At 41.6% G+C, this 21,492-nt stretch overlaps 1 protein-coding gene across 2 annotated transcripts in view; it reads left to right on the plus strand.

Annotated features, from left to right (window-relative positions):
* RAD50 (DNA repair-recombination protein (RAD50)) overlaps positions 1-21,492 on the plus strand; it is a 133,896-nt gene that overhangs the window by 4,605 nt on the left and 107,799 nt on the right. For both annotated transcript variants that reach the window (XR_016110919.1, XM_088981614.1), the window contains exons 5-6: positions 2,349-2,463; positions 9,915-10,143. Coding sequence is in view for 1 of the 2 variants with exons in the window: in XM_088981614.1 (XP_088837740.1) it covers positions 2,349-2,463; positions 9,915-10,143 (344 nt within the window). In the remaining variant the exon portion in view is untranslated. The remainder of the gene's footprint in view (positions 1-2,348; positions 2,464-9,914; positions 10,144-21,492) is intronic.

A 21,492-nucleotide genomic window follows, 5' to 3' on the forward strand; every position in this document is an offset into this window, starting at 1 on the left:
ATCTGAGTCCAGTAGTATCCAAATCTAATCTGAGACCCCTGGATCCGATTGGATTCATGTAGATGGATGCAATCCAAATCTGACTTGATTATATGTATTATATTGATATGTGTTTAGATGGAAAATGTGGAATGTTAACTTGATTACTTGGAAGATTAAGTGTAACAGGAAGTGGAATTGCATTAAGGCATAAAAATTTTTGATATGCTTACCAAGTTAACTTTGCATGTTTCTTGGGGGCAATTTGATAATGGATGAAGTTGTCGAATTGAACGACATTACTTTGTATTTTAATTGATAAAATAATTAAATAATAAAATATTTACGGTATATTAATTTATCCTCAGCTTATTCACTAAAGCACAAAGTGTTGGAGTAAACAGTTGTAATCTGTTTTTGGTTTTGATTGTGTGGAGAGGTCACAGTTCGTGCCTCTCCATAAGACACTTGTACCTGATTTTATCCATATTCTAATGAAATTAATTCATCTTACTAAAAAAAAAACACCTCCAGAACAAAAAAAAGAGCAATCCCAAGAAACCAACCCCTGTAGGCTTCGAAATAATAACCCTCCAACCCCAAGATAAGATGAAGGAACACTCATCCCTGAACAATCGCTGACCAGCTTACCCTCAATAATCAACCCTACATCTAATGAAATGGTCCTACACCCTACAAACACAAAACTGTAGTATTGCCCAACACTTGCCCCATTACTCAGCAGCTTCAGTGGCTGCATCACAAACCTCTTTCTTATTAGGTCCAACCCCAAATAACCCCCCCCCCCCCCCCCCCCCCCTCAATCTAGTGAAGATTTTTGATGCATGAACAGTTCAAACATTTTTCTTACTCCTGAACCTTCTAATTGCATTAGAGATATTCATGGGGGTCTTCAAATCCTTGAATCTGTCATTGATTATTTCTAACTCTAAGACCACATTCTTCTCAAAGAATTGGTCTACCACCAACTCACAATTCTCTTTCGGACCATCCCCAACTTTTTCAACAGACCTTGAATCATTTTTTATGTCAAGATCTTTGATGTTATTGCCAATCTCCCAGATAACTTTTTTGTCCTTGTATATTGAAGGTATACAATATTTCTCCTCCAATTCCTTAAGGCTATGTTTGGTTTGAAGGAAAAGGTAGCCTTCCTTTCCCTACTTTTTCCTTCAAACCAAACACAGCATAAAAGTCTTCCCTGTTTCTCCCTCTTGAGAAAAAATTATCCCAGGGTTTTACTCACCTCCACCTCTTTATTCACCACCATCTCCAAATTGTTTGACCTTCCTAATTCAGGGACTTCATCAATTATGACTCCTCGTTTGATTCCAAGTCCTTTTTCTGATTCAGATTCAGACACCTTGTCTTCATGCAAAGGTTTGGTTCTGCAACTTCCTTTTCTCCACTACATCTTGGAACAAGAAATCTCACATCCTTCCTTTTCTCTTTCTCCTTTCCCACTTTGATAATTTTCTTTCTTAACCTCTGCATCCTCTGAATAGTTCTTACCATTTCCAGCTTCTACCCTAATATCTGAACCATAAATTGTATCATCAATATCAACTTCCCCCCAGTTCTCCTTTTCAGCTCCCTTACCACCAGCTCCATAACCTTTTTTTTTTAAAGAGTAAAGAAGAAAAAAATTATTAAAAGGAAAAAACAGGTACGTTCTGATCAGGGGTCAAGATGACACCCCACAACAAAGAGAAAACATACATCAAAAACTTCAGTCCAGACTCAAGTGATTCACATTACAAGTTTGGATCTCAAGAATGTCTCAAAAAATCTCAGCAAAGTCTGAAGGGCTGATTTGCTCAAATTCTTCAAAGGAGATGACCCAACTTGTGATGAGTTTGCCTACCAAAGCTACAATCACTTAAATACTTCTTTCCTTTCCCTCGAAGAGCTTCCTATTCCTTTCCCACCACAGAGACCAGCAAACTGCAAAAGGGAATGCAGCTCCAGACAACTTTAGCTTTCATACTTCCTCTGAACTTTGGCCAGGTAGAGATAATCTCTGCTGATGTTGATGGCTGGAAGATGGGGGTCCCAAAGAGGAAGGAGTAGAATCTCCAGATGAAATTCATTAACTGGCGGGAGAACAGATGGAAAATAGTTTCCTCATCTGACTTGCACATATAGCAATAGTTAGCCAGACTGATTCCTCTACTTTGAAGCGAATTCTGTATTTATGTTGCGGTATCTTCTCATTTCATTAAGGAATTCTGGCTGATGTTTCTGATTGAAAAAAACTCCATGTCCATAAGTTATATAAGCATATTTACTGCATAACTTTAGTTTCTATTGCTTGGTTTAAAATTTTGTTCATACTTTCCATTTATCAGGTATACAAAAGCTTTGGAGGTCATAAAAAAGCTTCACAAGGATCAGGCTCAGGAGATAAAGACATATAAGCTGAAGTTGGAAAATCTTCAATCCTTGAAAGATGATGCATACAAGGTAATTGGTTTAGTACTTTCTTATGGCATCATGTTTTGATGGTTCAGATAAAGTCTGTTCAGAGAGAGAGAGAGAGAGAGAGAGAGGAGAAATCTGTCGAACTAGAGAGTCTCAACCTCTCCCAGTCGACCATAACAATTTATTGTATCAATTAAGGATACAAAGTCATTTATATCCCTATTTAAGTATGGGACAAGTAATTTAAAACAAAACAGAATTGACAAGTCACTACTTAAAGTATAATGAAAAGTCTAAGTTATCCCTACTCAACCGACTCTAACACTCTCCTTCAAGTTGGAGAATATATGTCATATAATCCCAACTTGTTACATATATAGTTCACTCTCCCTGAACTCAAACCTTTTGTGAACAAGTTTGCCCATTGATCACCCTAACTCACATGCTCTGTGCTTATTTCTCTAGTAAGGACTTTCTCCCTTACAAAATGGCAATCAACCTCTATGTGTTTTGTCTTCTCTTGAAAAATTGGATTTGATGAGATGTGGATTGCGGCTTGGTTGTCATAGTACAATCTCATAGTTTTGCTCATTGAGAATCCAACTTCCTGAAGAAGATTTTTTAACCATACTAATTCACATGTGGTGTGTGCCATGACCCTGCATTTAGCTTCAACACTACTACTTGCGATAACAGTTTGCTTCTTACTCTTCCATGTCACCAAATTTCCTCCAAAAAACGTGCAATAACCTGTAGTGGATATCTTGTTAGACGCCGAGCTTGCCCAATCTACATATGTATACCCAACTATCTCAAGACTTCCTCTTGGCTTGTACAACAACCCATGACTTGGAGCTCCTTTCAAGTACCTCACAATTCTAAGAACTGCATCCCAATGAGGTACTTGGGGATTTTGCATAAATTGGCTCACTACACTGATGACAAAGGAGATATCTGGTCTAGTAATGGTTAGGTAGTTTAGATTCCCCATTAACCACCTATATCTTCCAGGATTATCAAACATTTGACCTGTATCACCATTCAACTTAGCATTTGGTTCCATGGGTGTTTCAGTTGGTTTAGCACTTAACAGTCTTGTTTCTTCCAATAAATCAAGAACATATTTTCTTTGGCACAAATTTATACCTTGTTTCGACCTAGCAAGTTCCATACCCAAGAGATACCTCAACTTACCAAGATCTTTTGTTTGGAAATGGTCTTGCATAAACACTTTTAGCTTGTGAATCCCTTGTCTGTCACTACCAATTATGACTATATCGTCCATACAAACCACTAATAGCTGGACACTGAGTGGTCGACCTGACATTGTTTCATTCCAAAATCTTTCACCATTTTACTGAACTTCCCAAACCAAGCACGAGGAGACTATTTCAGCCCATTAATTGCCTTCTTGAGTTTACACACCTTACCATATAATTGAGAGTAACCCTTAGCAACCTATTGGGCTTTCAACCATTCCACACTACCATCTGGTAAATATTTAATAGTATACATCCATTTACAACCAAGAACATGCTTACATGGAGGGAGAGTGGTGAATGCCCACATGTAATTGTGTTGAAGAGCCGAGAGTTCCTCCTCCATTGCTTGACTCCACCCAGTTGAAGTGTTAGACATTTTGCCCTTAGCTCCAATCAGATTGGTGTATCTTTTGACATTTATTGTAAGTGAATAAATTACATAATTGATTCATGTCATTGTGGTGTGTTTCTGTGTAATACCCTTAAATTGGACACTATTGAGACTCATGTTAGTTTAGAATCTGTCGAACCAAGCTCTAGGTGACTGCTTCAAACCATACAATGCCTTATTGAGCCGGCATACCTTCTTATCTGTCTCTGTATCATAGTATCCAGGAGGCAACTGCATGTAAACCTCTTCCTGCAAGTCCCCATTCAGGAAGGCATTTTTAACATCCATTTGGTACAAAGGCCAAGTGTAGCTTGCTGCAAGAGATAATAGAACCCGAATGGTGGTCATCTTGGCTACTGGGGCAAATGTCTCCAAGTAATCTATACCATACGTCTGAGTGAACCCTTTTTGCAACTAGCCGAGCTTTGTACCTCTCAATGGAACCATTCGCATTGTGCTTCACAGTAAATACCCTTTGGGCAAGTCAACTAGCTCCCAGGTATTATTTTTCAACAGGGCATTCATTTCAACTTGCATTGCACCTCTCCACTCTGGGACTGATAGGGCTTCTTGCATTGTTCTTGGAATAGGGACATTAGCAACGGAAGTGAGATAGGACCTGTAAGAGGGAGATAGGCGATCATAGGACAAAAACTAGGAGATGCAGTGGGCTGTAGATGTGGTGCAATGCCGTTTTCCTTTACGGATGGCAATGGGAAGGTCAGGGTCATCTGCAGGGGGTGATGTATCAACAATGGAAGGAGTCTCTGTGGGCCCTGGGACTGTAATATTTGAACTTGGAGCCGTAGAAGAGGTTGGAGCTGGCCGGGACTGTTGATGATTGGGATCAACCTGCCTGCATCGCCTGTGATAGACTCTCAACTTCCGATCTCCCTGACCACCCTCGCTACTGCAACCTTCATCACCCACTGGATTAGGTAAGGGAACAACCCCAAAAGTATTACCCTGCCCTCATTGCACTCCCCCTAAAGAAAAAGACCCAAATCTCCATGCTCACTACTCTCCCCCTGAGGAGAGACCCAGGAATAGTAGGGTATCTCCTCAAAGAAAGTGACATCCATGGATACAAACTTCTTCATTGAGATAGGATCATAGCAGCAATAACCCTTTTGAGTTTGTGCATAACCAAGAAAGATGCATTTGGAGGCCTTGGGTTCGAACTTGGAGTGATGGGGACCGAGTAGCTGAACAGAACAGGTACAATCGAATGTTTTGAGGGGAACAGTGAACAACTCCTCATCTGGGTATAGAAGGGAAAAAGGAGATGACATATCAAGAACCCGGGAAGGAACCCGATTAATAAGATATACCGCCGTGAGGATAGCATCACCCCAGAAGCGAATAGGGACATTGGAGGTAAACATAATGCTTCTAGCCACCTCCAAGATGTGCCTATTCTTTCTTTCTGCAACCCCATTCTGCTGAGGTGTATGAGGGCAAGTGCTCTGGTGAATAACCCCATGGGTAAGAAGGTAAGATACCAATGGCTTAGCAAAGTATTCCTTTGCATTATCAGATCTAAGAATTTTAATCTTGGCATCAAACTGGGTTAGGATCATTTGGTGAAAGTTTTGGGTCAAGACGGGAACCTCATATTGTGAACGCATAAGATAAACCCAAGAAAAACGGGTATGGTCATCAACAAATAACAGAAAATATCTGTACCCACCCATGGAAGGAATGTGATATGGCCCCCAAACATCCGTATGCACAAGATCAAAAGGATGATTGCTCATTTTATTGCTTAACGAATAAGAGTGTCTACAATGTTTAGCAAACTCACAGCTTTCACATTGCAACTGGGAGAACTCAACAGACTCAAACAAATTAGGAAACATACTTCTTAAGGACCGAAAAGACAAATGACCCAATCGGTTGTGCCAAAGCATAACCGAACTCACACTCTGGGAAACATGTGACTTCTTATCCCTTGACTCTTTTCGACGAGAATTCTCCCTGAGCAGATAGATCCCATTCGTCTCACGGCCAGTCCCAATCACCTTCTTCGTCTTCAGGTCCTGAAAAACACACCGGTCAGGGAAGAAGGTTACTGAGCAGTTCATGTGTTTGGTAATACTACTGACTGAAAGAAGGTTAGTATCAAGTTTAGGGACATGTAAGACAGAAGACAAGGAGATGGTATCCGATAGCTTGATGTCACCCTTGCCAGAAGTGGGGACAAGAGAGCCATCAGCAATAGATACTTTATCCCTACCAGAAGATAAATGATAAGTGGTAAACAATGAAGGCAAGCTAGTCATATGGTCGGATGCACCTGAATCTATTACCCAACAATGTGGTGGGGGCTAATGGTGACTGCGGTGGCTGAGCTGAGTTCCCAATTTCCCCTTCCAACTGTATAAGAGCAGCCCGAACTGCGGCTAAGGTCTCTAAGAATGTGCCTCTTGTGCCAGACGAGGATGCTGAATTAGTATGCACTGCCACATCAACGTTACCCTTCTTGCTTCTTAACTTTGCTGGGACCAAATAAGGATGTAGCTTCCAACATGTTTCTTTTGTGTGTTTGGGTTCTTACAATGCCCACATACCACATAACTGCTGTTCATTGCCTTCTGCCTGATTCTTAAACTCCATTTTGGTCAAGAACCAGAAGTCTCAAAATTAGGGTTACTACAGTCAAAAACAACACTTGGACTATCAACCACAATCACAAAATCAATATAGAACCAATCTGTACTCATAGTGGATGTACATGAAACAGGTATAAAACTGATCTGGAATCAGTAACCACACACAACAGCAACAGTCCAAACTGTTTTCACCCCCTTAGAAGAGTTCAAAACCCCAAAAGAAAACTGAAAAACAGTTTGAAGAACAATCTGATATGCTAAAGCCGAATTGGGGTTTTAATCAGTCCTAAAAGTAAACTCTTAGCCGTACACTCCAGACAGTACCGTACGGATAAGGTTTGTAGTAGGGTTAATATGAAACCCTAAAACTGATCAATGTTGAGAACTATTAGGGTTTGTTGTAGTATTAGATCACAAGGTGCAGTCCAGCACTAGGGTTTGTCGTAGGCTTAAGACAAAACCCTAGAGAATAGAAAGATAAAACCCTAGAGTGGTTCGGCCGCCCTTGCTAGATAGGTCCAACCTATCTTCTCTGATAGTACTTCTCTCAGAAAATAAAAAACTTACAATAGGATGTTGTTCGCTGCCTTCCAAGGTTACCCGAACCCTAGCCTTCTCTGATTCTTCCTGATCATCAACTTGCTGCAACTGTGGCAATTCTTCAAACAGCTGCTAATCCTCTGGAGATCTCCAAGAACCAGTCAACGAACTCTACTTTCTCAGCTTCCAGCCTTAGATGGTTCTCATGTGGTCGGCTGGACTAGACTCACATGAGAAATCCTAGCTCTGATACCAAGTAGAAGTTCAGGACTGTTATCAGTCTTGAACCTTAATGGATTTCAGGTTCGAAAATAAGGAAGGTAAAGAGAAAAGAGGAGGAGAAGGGAGGAGAAGCAGTAGAACACAAGAGTTGAAAAGGAGGAGCAGAAGCTTAATGTTCTGCCGCCGCCACTTTAATTAATATTTATAGGTTATGCTCATTACATGGAAAGGACAAATATGCCCTTAGTCTTTACATAACAAATAAAGCAAAAAGACTGAAATAAATAACACAACTGTAACAACTAAATGACCAATAGCTAACCCTAGGAAGACAAGAACACCTTCTACCCTACGAACACAGTGGGACCGTAGCTGTGGGGCCCACATCAGTGTTCTCTACACTTTTCAAAGCAGCATTCGACTAGCTACAGCTTCGAGAAAGCGACGTGAAGCCCACAAATACTCCTTGGTAGGCTTCAGTGGAGAGGAAGTCAGGCCCCTGGGAAGGACTACAATACCTGTGGAAGTCGACACTTGGCCTAGCATAGTGAGGCTCAACCACGACTTCTTAGTGGTCGCAACCCCCTCCCCGTACAATGCCATAGTAGGTCGGCCGATCACTCATGCCCTACGTGTTGTGGTCTCCACTTATTATCTGGCAATGAAGTTCCCCACAGACTTCAGAATCGGAATAGCACGGGGTGACCAGCTTGAGTCTTGCATGTAGGGCATGGGTGATCGGCCAACCTACTATGGCATCGGAGTGTTCCCGCCGGGCGAGCTCCCCGGATCGCGTAGCATCACATATAAAATAAACAACACTTTCTAAGTGAAGATCATGAGAACATGAAATGTATAAAGAGGAGGGAGAATGAAACAAAAAGGCAAACAAGCAATAGTATCCTTCTTTCTTTTCAGGGGTGGGGGGAGAAAGAACAATAAGATAAACAAAACCTGAAGTGCACTGAAATCTGGACGAATTGCAATTCCACAGAATACAGACCAGCTTCATCACGAAAGAACTGTTACAATCCTCCTTCTGGCTCTTATTTGGCCTGGATATATATATATTATATATATATATATATATATATATATATATATATATATCAGGAAACGGGAATTTGGTTCTCCATTTCCTAAATAATCCTGACATGGATGCGGGTATGGGTATCCCATGTAATATGCTTATATGATGTGTTACCTTTTGGAGCTAAATATCATTTTTAAAGCATTATGTCTTCACATCTGTAATTAAATCTTTAACTTGTACATTATTTTATATTATAATTTAATTTGTTAAACATACAAACTTACATATTTTAAAACTTTTAATGCTATAGAGCACCTAGAAGAATCCATGTAGTATCCAGTATAAGTGTCATATCTGACACCAGTATGCTAGGTATGTACAGATACCCAGGTATGATAGTTTTTGTAATTTTTTATTTATATCTATTTTAAAGTTTTATTATTTAACTATGACTTCATGGGTTAACCCATTTGACCCATATAGTGATGGAAGAACGGTTTTATTTTACTCTTTTAAAAAACATGGGTTTTACATTGTTAATAGTATTGAATATGGATCTGCGTTAGAACTTATTGGTGATAAAAAATAACTTAAATATATGCATCTCTTCTGCAATGAGATTGGTATTATTGAAATTTCCTATAAGAAGCTTGTGAAGGATGACCTCTCTTTCCCAGACACTTTGAGATTGTTTTCACCACTATTAATCTTCCTACCATGCAAACTGGAGTTTCACTTACCTTGTTTGACCCAGAAATAAAGATTTGTCAAAACTCCTCCCTCATCTGAAAATGAATATTGATACATAGCTTTTAGAGGAAACAAGGCTTCTATTGGTATTTCCTACTTCCTAGGGTTTCATGAATTAGGTTAAGAGTTGAAATTTTAAAGGAATTAGTGTTTGGAAATTATGAATGTGAATAGAATTAGTGTTTCTTGGAGGTTTACCTGGTGAGAAGTAGTCACAGAAGAGAAACTAGTACTGTATTTATCCTTTGCATCCAGTCACACCCCATCAAGGCTCTATGGAAACTCCCATAATCTGGGCTCTGCTTCATTTTTAGATCATCAAATCAATCTTGTAGTTGCTATTTTGGTTTTCATTGTGCCTATTATGTACTCAAGACCTTGTGAATGATCCCTATTACATGTACATGTGAAATAGATCTAGTAGGTCTATAGTCTATATATGGCATTATATTAGACAATCCTGTGCCTTGGCTTCTGGAATGAATGAGTCATCCTCTATGCTTGTTTCACTTAGCTTCTGGGAACTGTAGATTCCTCATTTGTTTGTTGCATCTAGATCTCTGTGGTTGTTTTACTTAATTCCATTGAACTCTACCAGTGTAATCATGTAGTTCCAAATGAAGTTGTTATGAAGCTATACTCAAAGCATTTATTTCCACTCCTCTTTGATGGTGTTCTTGCAGCTTCGAGAAAATATTACTCAAAATCAAGAAAAGGCAGAAAATCTGAAATCTCAAATACAGGAACTTGAAAGGAACATTGAGAATGTTGAGACTAAGATACATCACACAGAAACAACACTAGCAGATTTGCGGAAACTACAAGACCAGATATCAAAAAAGACTGCTTTAAGAGGCATGCTATTTAAGACACAACAAGAACAATATGCTGCTCTCGAGGAGGAAAATGAAGGTAAGTGTAGCAAAACATTATCTCTATTATTGGGTGCTTATCTGTTTTTCATGCATCTGCTTTTTGTTTTTGATAGTGGATAAAAATGAAAATGGTTATGACAAAGACCTTAGATATCTGGGACCAACATTTGTGATGGGTTCTGAGCAGATAATAATGAGAGATTGTTGGGGGAAACACTCAAACATTAACTAACACATGAAAACCAAAAGAAACTTCCAACATCTTCTGATAAGAACCAAGTCCATGCACCATCGGCGGACAGAAGCCCAAATGGTCACTCCCAGGACCTGAGTGGGGGTATAGGACCCAACAGTGCCTCAGGTGCAATACATCCCCCCATAAAATGTCTTTACACCAGAAGGCCACATCCACAACCCTTCTAAAAGCACGCCCCTTTTGCATGATTTGTAATGATGCCTATATATATGGCACTTTTATCAATGAAACGACATGAGAATTAGGTCATTCTACTTGTTCCATTCCCTCTTCCCCGTCTCTTCCATTTTAGAAGGTCAGATCTCCCTCGAAGGGATCCCTGAGGTGAGCAGTAATTCACCAACTGGTATCAAAGCCTCAGTGAAGAAGGCGACGACCCACCAAGCCAACTACTAGGTCATCTGCCATTGAGTGCATGGACAAGCTCAAAACTGATATGTGCAAGGTGCTGGGAAACCATAAGGAGATGGAGGTGATCTCCATGATGATTGCTAACTTGGAGAAGGCGGCATCGACCGATCAGAAGGATGAAGAAGCTGAGAGTTCCCACCATGGCAGCGCTCGCAGGTCGTAGTTCGGTTCGGGTAATCCTCCCAAGGTGGACTTCCCCTCCTTCTCAGGTGATGACCCCATTTCTTGGTTCTTTAGAGTTGAGTGATACTTTGAGATTCACAATGTCCTTGGACATCAGAGAGTATCTTTGGCTTTTGTTTATCTAGAGGGGGAAGCTATACTGTTGTACCAATTGGTACCGGGGCTCTCACCCCCAGATCGGATGGACAGACTTCGCCAAGGCCATCTGCTCTTGTTTTGGGCCTTCCAACTATGAGGACTTTGATGAAAGCTTAGCTAAGCTTAAAGAAACCGGTACAATAAAGGAATACCAAAATGAATTCGAAATGCTCGCTTCCTGTGTTTATGGGTGGCTAGAAAAGGCATTGGTAGGATGTTTCGTTGGCGGTCTACGGGAATACATTAGAATCGAAGTAAAGGCCATCCAACTGACCACTGCTCTATCAACCACTAGTTTGGCTCGACTCCATGAAAAAAGACTGAACCGGCTTCACCGATTCAACCGTCCCACCGGTTCAATCTTAAAGACCCCCACTCGACCCGAACCACTGTCTAAACCCCTTGAGTCGGGACCTCCTTGAACTATATCTGAAACCTTGGCCAAACAATTGGGCCTACCTATCCAATCCTTGGAGGCCTTTTCACTCCATGTAGCTACCATCTGTTGGGGGGTTGAGTTGCAAGTACATGGATCCAAATTAAAGGTTGATTTACCCCCCTTAAACTTCTAGGGAGTTCACCGTAGAGCTTCTAGGGAGCAGACATCATGCTTGGAATGTAGTGGTTGAGGCAATTGGGCCAGCTTGGCCATAGAGTTCACCATAGAGGGCTGCATCCATAAGTTCCACAACCACCTCCCTGGGCCTCCAAAACAGACTGAACCCAGGCTGCTGCTAAAGCACTGCCAGCCAGATGGTGGGCCAATGCTCTTGTATATGGGCCCTAAGTTATCCAGCCCAGATCTTACCTTAGACCTGTTGATCGACCACACCTCAGGACTCCCACATTCCCATTTTACCCAGGTCCGCACCAGCCAACGTCAAACTATATCGGTATCCCCACTTTCAAAAGGCTGAAACAGAAAAGATGGTCTCAGAGATATTGGACAGGGGGCTGATTCAACCCAGTTCTAGCCCATTTTTGGCACCTGCCTTACTTGTCAAGAAGAATGATGGCTCGTGGCGTTTCTGTGTAGGTCTCGATCTTCAAATGGCCATGATTGGAGTATAACATTCCTTTGCCAGGACACTCTTTCAAGTAAGCAAGAATCCTATTGACAGCTTGCGTGTGAGAGGTTTTGGGCTCATGCATATTCTCGCTAACCACACTGACTGCATAGGATATATTTGGTCTTGTCAAACATAGATAGAGAAGACAGCCAACCAATCTTTGATAGACCTCTCTATTTGGAAGAACATCTCCATCTGTGGCATTCTACTTGTGGTTAGGGTCAATTGGGGTTCCAATGCTGTATTTATATTGTATTTTTGTAAATTTGTTATGCTATTTATTTTTTTATAAAAAACATGTATATATATGATGAAAATAATTAAAAATACTTGTATTTTTGTTTTTCTTTTTTTAAATTGGCATATTTTATTTTTCTTTTAATAATTTATTAATTTTTAAAGAAAACAAATTGGATTGGATCAGATCCGAATATCCGACTTCCTGATCGGATTCGAATTCAGATCCATGTCTGTCAGATCCAATCGAATCTGCAATTAACAGTGTTGGATTGGATTTGGATTTACCTGATTTGAATCTGATTCGATCTGATCCATTTGCTTCCCTACTTGGGAGGCCATTCTGATGTCCTAAGAACCTATCGGAGGATTAATCAGCACTACTTCTGGCTGAGAATGAAAAAACAAATTCAGCAGTTTGTGTCTGAGTGGCTAGTGTGCCTATAGTTAAGGCTAGCACCTAGGCCCTAGCAGGCCTTCTGCAACCCATCCCAAACCGAGTATGGGAAAATATTACGATGAACTTCATCACCAGCCTCCCCACTTTTATATAGTAAGACAGTTATTATGGTCATTGTTGATTGTCTCACAAAATATGTGCATTTTGCAGCTCTTTCTCCCCCTTACACAAGAACACAGGTGGCAAGGATTTTTGTACAAGAGGTGACTCGACTACATGGAACTCCCTCCTCCATCATTACCGACAGGGACCCAACATTCTTGAGCCGTTTTTGGACTGAGTATTTCAAGGCACAAGGCACTAAGCTTGGGCACTCAACCAGCTACCACCAGTAGACAGACGGGCAGTTTGAGGTTGTCAACAGATGCCTCGGATCTTATCTCTGGTGTTTCACGGGAGAGAGGCCCAAGCAGTGGGTCAACTGGCTGCCCTAGGCCGAACTGTGGTACAACTCCACCTACCACGTAATGACAGGAACCACCCCGTTTAAGGTCTTATATGGGCGCAACACACCAATACTGATTCCATATGAACTAGGCTCCACTATTGTGGCAGAGGTGGAAAAAAAACTGATAGTGTGATGACATCCTTAATTCACTGAAGCACTTGAGTTGGGCCCAATAGCAAATGAAGGCCTAATATGACCGGAAACACAGGGAAGTCACTTACCAGATCGGGGACATGGTCTACCTTAAAGTGCATCCCTACAGACATCTCTTAGTAGCCCACCATAAATGGTGCAAGTTCGCCCCTAGATTCTTTGGACCATTCCAAATCATCAAGCATATCGGGCCTGTGGCCTACCGCCTAGCCTTACCCCCATCAGCCAAGTTGCACCCTGTTTTCAACATTTCTCTATTGAAACGGTGTGCCAAAGCATCCACCCATGTTTCCCCCACCTTAACTGAGTTCACTAACGAGGGGCTGAGGGCAGACTATAGCCGGAGCCCCGATCGATACTAGACTATCACTGTGTCAAGACTGGAAAGAAGGTGGTCAAGGAAGTCTTGGTTGCTTGGAAACATCTTCCACCTGATCTTGATGATGCCACCTGGGAAGTTCATTCTGCATCCGTGGCAAAATATCCATCCATTAACCTTGAGGACAAGGTTGTTTTTAACGGGGGTCGAGTTGATAAGGCCCAAGCCCATGCATCATTGGGGACAGAAGCCCAACTGGTCATTCCTAGAACCCGAGTGGGAGTATAGCACCCAACGGTGCCTCAGGTGCAATACCCCCCCCACCCCATAAAATATCTTTACACTAGAAGGCCATGCCTACAGCTCTTCTAGAAGCATGTCCCTTTTGCATGATTTGTAGTGATGCCTATATATGGCACTTTTATCAATGAAACAACATGAGAATTAGGTCATTCTATCTGTTCCATTCCCCCTTCCCTTCTCTTCCATTTCAGGAGGTCGGATCTCCCTCAAGGGATCCCTGAGGTGAGCAGTAACTCACCACCCCACCTTCACTTGCTGATTGATTTCCAACCCTAACCAATCTGATCAATCTCCAAGAAAGAGGACTTAAAGAATCGTCTAATTAACAGCATGTTAACCTGAATTCTCTTGCTGCAAACCACAACCTCAGAATATTCATATTCATATTGATTTTCTCTCACCTTTATTACTTTCACGTGGCCCACCTCATCAGGTTTACACAAATCTCTATTTTCTGCATTCACCCCACCTTCCATGCTTCCTTTCCCTCCTTTATAATCCCTACTCTCATCCTCCTTACTGTTCTTAATTCTAATATCTCAAATTATATTACCTTCTACCAGGCCTGGAACTACCTCCTCTCTTCCTTCCATGTCAATAGAAATATAATTTCGATTTGTATCCTATTATCTTTTTGACCTTCTTTCACTACTCTCTGATTGTGTCTGATGCTTGGTATTATGTTTATACAATGACATCTGTAGTGGCATAACATTTGAAGATGATCAAGATTGCTATCAGTCTTGGGCACTAAGGAATTTCAGGTTCGAACAGAAGAGAAAGTGAAGAAGAAAGAGGAGAAAGATTAGTGAGAGAGCAGTAGAACACAGGTTTGAAAGGAAGGACAGATTCTGAATAAATCTGCCGCCGCCACTTCAATTTTATATTTATATGTTATGCTAGTCATGAAAGGACATATCTGCCCTTGGTGTTTACATCATAACACTTAACAATATAAAAAAACTGAAAAATAAATAACAGAACTAGAATAACAGAATAACATAACACATAGACTAGGTATATTCTACCCTACGGACAGAGTGGCCCCACAGCTGTGGGGCCCACATTAGTTTCTCTACACTCCCCCTCAAGTTGGGAGTAAATGTCTATCATTCCCAACTTGGATAGATCCGCTTCTAGCTTCTTTCTTGATACAAATTTAGTGAGGATATCTGCTAGTTGCATACTGGATGTGATGTAAGGGAGGCATATTTCTTGAGATGAGACCCTCTCTCGTACAAAATGTCGGTCAACTTCAATGTGTTTGGTTCTGTCATGTTGCACTGGATTATGTGCTATATTAATGGCTGTTTGATTATCACAATACAACATCAGAGGCTTCTCATACTCAATACCCAACTCCTCAAGTAGAGATCTTAGCCATAGGATTTCAGCCACTCCGTTGGCCATGGACCTGTATTCTGCTTCAGCACTAGACTGGGAGACGACACTTTGTTTCTTAGTTCTCCAGGAGACAATGTTTCCTCCCACAAGGGCACAATATCCTGAGGTAGACCATCTGTCATCAACACTCCTAGCCGAATCGGCATCTGTATATACCTCCACCTTCATGTGGTTATTGTTCTTGAACAGTATACCCCTACCTGGGCATCTCTTCAAGTAGGCTAAAATTCTTTCTGCCACAAGAAGATGTGTGGTTCTAGGAGAATGCATGTACTGGCTGACAACACTAACAACATAAGTAATATTCGGCCGAGTGAGGCAGAGATATAGGAGCTTTCCTACTAGCCGCTGGAACATAACTTTGTCTTCAAGCAGCTCCCCACTCTCTGCACTAATCTTGTGGTTCTGTTCAATGGGTGTATCTGCAGGTTTGACACCCAGCTTTCCAGTTTCAGCCAACAGATCTAAAACATATTTCCTCTAAGAGACAAAGATCCCCTGTTTAGATCTAGCAACCTCAATGCTCAAAAAATACCGTAGTGTACCCAGATCTTTCACCTCAAACTCTTGATGAATGAGCTGTTTGAGGGACTCAATCTCATGGCTGTCATTTCCTGTCATCACAATATCATCAACATATACTGCAAGTAGTGTCAGTGAAGACTCCACCCTCTTGATGAACAGTGTATGATCTGATTGGGCCTATACATAACCGAACTTTCCAAGAGCTAGTCTGAATCTGTCGAACCAATCTCTAGTTGACTGCTTCAAACCATACAATGCCTTATTGAGCCGGCATACCTTCTTACCTGTCTCTGTATCATAGTATCCAGGAGGCAATTGCATGTAAACCTCTTCCTGCAAGTCCCCATTCAGGAAGGCATTTTTAACATCCATTTGGTACAAAGGCCAAGTGTAGCTTGCTGCAAGAGATAATAGAACCCGAATGGTGGTCATCTTGGCTACCGGGGAAAATGTCTCCAAGTAATCTATACCATATATCTGAGTGAATCCTTTTGCAACTAGTCAAGCTTTGTACCTCTCAATGGATCCATCTGCATTGTGCTTCACAATAAATACTCATCTGCATCCAATTGGTTTCTTTCCTTTGGGCAAGTCAACTAGCTCCCAGGTATTATTTTTCAACAGGGCATCCATTTCAACTTGCATTGCACATCTCCACTCTGGGACTGATAGGGCCTCTTGTACTGTTCTTGGAATAGGGACATTGGAAATGGAACTAAGGTAGGACCTATAGGTAGGAGATAGACGATCATAGGATAAAAAATGGGAAATACAGTGGGCTGTAGATGTGGTACAATGTTGTTTCCCTTTACGGACTGCAATCGGAAGATCAATGTCATCTGTAGGAGGTGAAATGGCAACAATAGAAGAAGTCTCTATGGGTCTTGGGACTGTAATGCCTGGACCTGGAGTTGTAGATGAGATTGGAGCTGGCCTGGACTGCTGATGATCGGGATCAACCTGCCTGCACCGCTTGTGATAGACCCTCAACTCCTAATCCCTTTGACCACCCTCACCATTGCAGCTCCCCTTTGACTCTCCTGATCCCTCTGGCCACCCTCACCATTGTAGCTCCCATCACCCAATGGAATAGGTAAAGGAACTACCCCACTTTCACTGCTCTCCCCCTGAAGACAAGGACTTAAACCCCTACTCTCACTGCTCTCCCCTTGAGAAACCCGAGGATAATAGGGTGTCTCTTCAAAGAAAGTGACATCCATGGAGACGAACTTCCTCCCTGTGACAGGATCATAGCAGCAATACCCCTTTTGAATTTGTGCATAACTAAGGAAAATGCATTTGGAGATCTTTCCGAGAAGCTGAACAAAGCAGATACAACCGAATGTTTTAAGGGGAATATAAAACAACTCCTCATGTGGGTATAGAAGGGAAAAAGGAGATCGCAAATCAAGAACCCAGGAAGGAATCCGATTAATAAGATATACCGCCGTGAGGATAGCATCACCCCAGAAGCGAATAGGGACATTGGAGGTAAACATAAGACTTTAGCCACCTCCAATTTGTGCCTATTCTTCCTTTTTGCAAGCCCATTTTGCTGAGGTGTATGAGGGCAAGAGCTCTGATGGATAACCTCATGAGTAGGAAGGTAAGATGCCAATGACTTAGCAAAGTATTCCTTTGCATTATCAGATCTAAGAACTTTAATCTTGGCATCAAACTAGGTTAGGATCATTTGGTGAAAGTTTTGGGTTAGGGCGGGAACCTCATCTCGTGAACGCATAAGTTAAACCCAAGAAAACCGGGTATGGTCATCAACAAATAACAAAAAATATCTATACCCACCCATAGAAGGAATGTGATATGGCCCCCAAACATCCGTATGCACAAGATCAAAAGGACGATTACTCATTTTATTACTCAATGAATAAAAGTTTCTACTGTTAGACAGTTTTTTGTATGCCCTTAGCTTCAATCTGATTTGATGTACTTTTGTTATTTAGTGGAAATAAATAAAGTGCATGTTTGATTCATGTTGTTTGGTTTAATTCTGTGTAAAACCCTAAAACTGGACATTTATAGAGACTCGTGTTAGTTTTAAATGTTCACAGCCGTTGGATAAGTCTGGGGAGATTTATCCTGCCAAGGCTGATGCTGGTGTGCCACCAAGTGTTGGGATGGCCTGTCTCAGCCATCAGGGTAAGACCCGAGGCACATGCAGTATGGGATTACTTGAATCCTTGAACCGGACCAGATTTCCAGTATTGCCCTGGACCTTGGAGATAGATGGGCAAAACTGGAAAGTTACACCTGACCCCTAGACTCGATTATGACATTTCACTAGGTGTTGGATCAGGCTGCCTTTGATATGCCAATCAGTGAGATCCTTAGCGGGGATCAAAACCTGGGTATGTTGGGGCAGTTTGAGAATTCATTTGAGTGGGTGATCATAGTGACAGAATCAGCCACTTTGTCGGACAAAGGGTAATGATCGGGAATGCACTCTCTCTGATGGAAACCAAACTGCCGGCAGTTGATTTCAATCGTTGGAATTTTGTTTTGCAAAATTAATATATTTATATATATATGTACGGTTTCGAATTGTTTGCAAATGGTTTTAATTCCCGGGATCCATGTGAGAGGAGAGTGCGGCACTGTTCCTTGCAGCCGAGGGAGAGGTCCTCTCTTGTCGGGCGGTGCTTGATCATTAAGGGCTGAGAGGTTAAGTGTAAGACCATTGAGGATAATACCTGATGGGCTAATCTTGCACCTGCCCACAGTCCCTGGGTTTTTATAAGATGGCTTGGCCCAGGGACCACTTAATGTAAGTATTGGGCCCATAGGGTCCATATGATGGATTCAAGGGGTTCATTGAGTTTTTCAGTGAATTCGGTTGGGCCTTGTTTTAGAGGCTGGGCTGAACCCATGTGGCTGGTGTGTAGATCAATGCTTGGGTCCCACGCCATACAAAGAAGCCCAACTGGGCAGCAGATTGGAAAGTAATTAGACACTGAACACTTAATGGGCTAGAAGCCCATTTCGAGGTGGGCTGATATGATCACCCATCCATGGGGCGAATTTGAGATTAAAGTTAGTAAAAGGATTGGGCCTTTAGCCTTATCCACTCTTAGAGACCAAATTCAAATTAGATTTGAATCTGGTAACATCCTGATAAGATCAGGAGTAAGCTAACTTTATCTGCAGAAAGGATTAAGATTATCCCCTATCCAAATACTGATTTGGATTGGGATAACTCCTAATAAGGAGGTTTCTTAATCAAGAAGAAAGGAGGAGATTTCGAACCAAGAAAATCGCAAGAAAGGTTCCTGCGAATTGAGATCAGATCTCATACTCTCCAGAAAAGAGAAAAAGCAGCTCAGCCTTTTTCGATTTGGAGATCTCTTCTTGCAGCCGCCATCTGCCATTGCAAGATTAGATCTTTGCAGAAAAGAAAGTCAAGAAATCTGTTCTTGACATCAGTCTTGCAAGAAAGACTGAAAAAGATTCAGCGTTTAGTACTTACAGAGGATTCTTGTGAAGGATCCAGTGTGTAGGACGCACCCTGCTGGTTCTGTTCCATTCACAGCTGTGTCATTTTCAGCAGGAACGGATCTTGGAGCATTCTTTGGGCGTGAACACCAACTTTGGGAGATACTGTTTCTCCGGATCAGGTATATTCCTCCCATTTATCTTTTGGTACAGATCTGGTTTGATTATGGTTCAAGTAGGATTCTTGAATATTGTATTCTAAATTTAGGGAATATGATTCCCAGTTGAGAGAAGGTATGAAATTTTTGAAATTCGCCCACCCATTCCGCAACCTTTATGGCGTCCATTAGATGGATCCTACCATTCTTTCATCTACAATGTTTAGCAAACTCATAGCTTTCACATTGCAACTGGGGCAACTCAACAGACTCAAACAAAGTAGGAAACAGACTCTTTAAGGACCGAAAAGACAAATGACCCAATCGGTTGTGCCAAAGCATAACTGAACTTACACTCTGGGAAACAAGTGACTTCTTATCCCTTGACTCTTTTCGACGAGAATTCTCCCTGAGCAGATAGATCCCATTCGTCTCACGGCCAGTCCCAATCACCTTCTTCGTCTTCAGGTCTTGAAAAACACACCGGTCAGGGAAGAAAGTTACTGAGCATTTCATGTGTTTGGTAAAACTACTGACTGAAAGGAGCTTAGTATCAAGCTTAGGAACATGTAAGACAGAAGACATGGAGATCATATCTGATAACTTAATGTCCCCCTTCCCAAAAATAGGAAGCAGGGAGCCATTAGCAATAGATACTTTATCCCTACCAGATGACAAATGGTAAGAGGTAAACAGTGAAGGCAACCTAGTCATGTGGTCGGATGCACCTGAATCTATTACCCAACAAGGTTCAGTAGTACCTGGAGCTGAGGCATGGTAGGCTGAAGCTAGAGTACCTGTTTACGGTTGTAATCTGACCACCCATCTCAGAAACACTACCATAACTGATGCTCCCAAAGCTGCCTTCTGCCTGATTTTTTAACTCCATCTCGGACAAGTCTTAAAACAGCACTTGGACTACCAATCACAATCAAAAACAATATAGGCCTGATCTGTATTCACAGTGTATGTGCAGAAAACTGGGATAACTCTGATCTGAAATTAACTAACAAACACAACAGTTGCTGTCCGTAGAGCTCTAACCCCTTTAAGAGAGTTCGAAAACCCCAAAAAACTCAGAAAACAGCTTAGAAGGAGGTCTGATTTGCCTTTGCAGAATTAGGGTTTTAATCAGTCCTTAAAGTGATCAATTCAGTTGCACAATCCAATCAGTACTGTATAGATAGACTTGCAGTAGGATTAATATGAAACCCTAGATTCTGATCAATGCTGACAATAAACGTGGGGACAGCTCTAGATAGATCACAATATTCAGTCCAGCACTAGGGCTTGCCGCAAGATCACTTTCAAACTCTAGTGCAGAAAGAAACAAGGCTGAGACAGTTCGGTGTAAAACAGTAGGGTTTTAATCACAGCAGAACAGTAGGGTTTGCTATAAAACCCTAGTGAGTCGAAGTGTAAAACAATAGGGTTTTAATCACAGCAGAACAATAGGGTTTGCTGTAAAACCCTAGTGAATCGAAGAGATGAAAACCTAGAACGGTTCAGCCTTCCTCTCCAGATAGGTCCAACCTATCTTTTCTTAGAAAAGTAGATGACTTACAAGAAAAGAATTGTTCGCTGCCTTCTAGGGTTACCCGAACCCTAGTCTTCTCTGATCCTTCCTGACCACCAATGCTATGCAACTACAAAACTTCCAACAGCTGCTAGCACTTCTGGCGATCTCCAAGAATCAGTCTGCGAACTCAACCTTTTCAGCTTCTAGTCCTAGGAGATTCTCATGTGGTCGGCTGGTATTAGACTCACATAAGAAACCCTAACTTGGCTCTGATACCATGAAGATGATCAAGACTGCTATCAGTCTTGGGCACTAAGGAATTTCAGGTTCGAACAGAAGAGAAAGTGAAGAAGAA

The sequence above is a fragment of the Nelumbo lutea genome, chromosome 3, assembly GCF_056320005.1.
Source record: "Nelumbo lutea isolate HS-2025 chromosome 3, American lotus-T2T, whole genome shotgun sequence".
Taxonomy (NCBI): Eukaryota; Viridiplantae; Streptophyta; class Magnoliopsida; order Proteales; family Nelumbonaceae; genus Nelumbo; species Nelumbo lutea.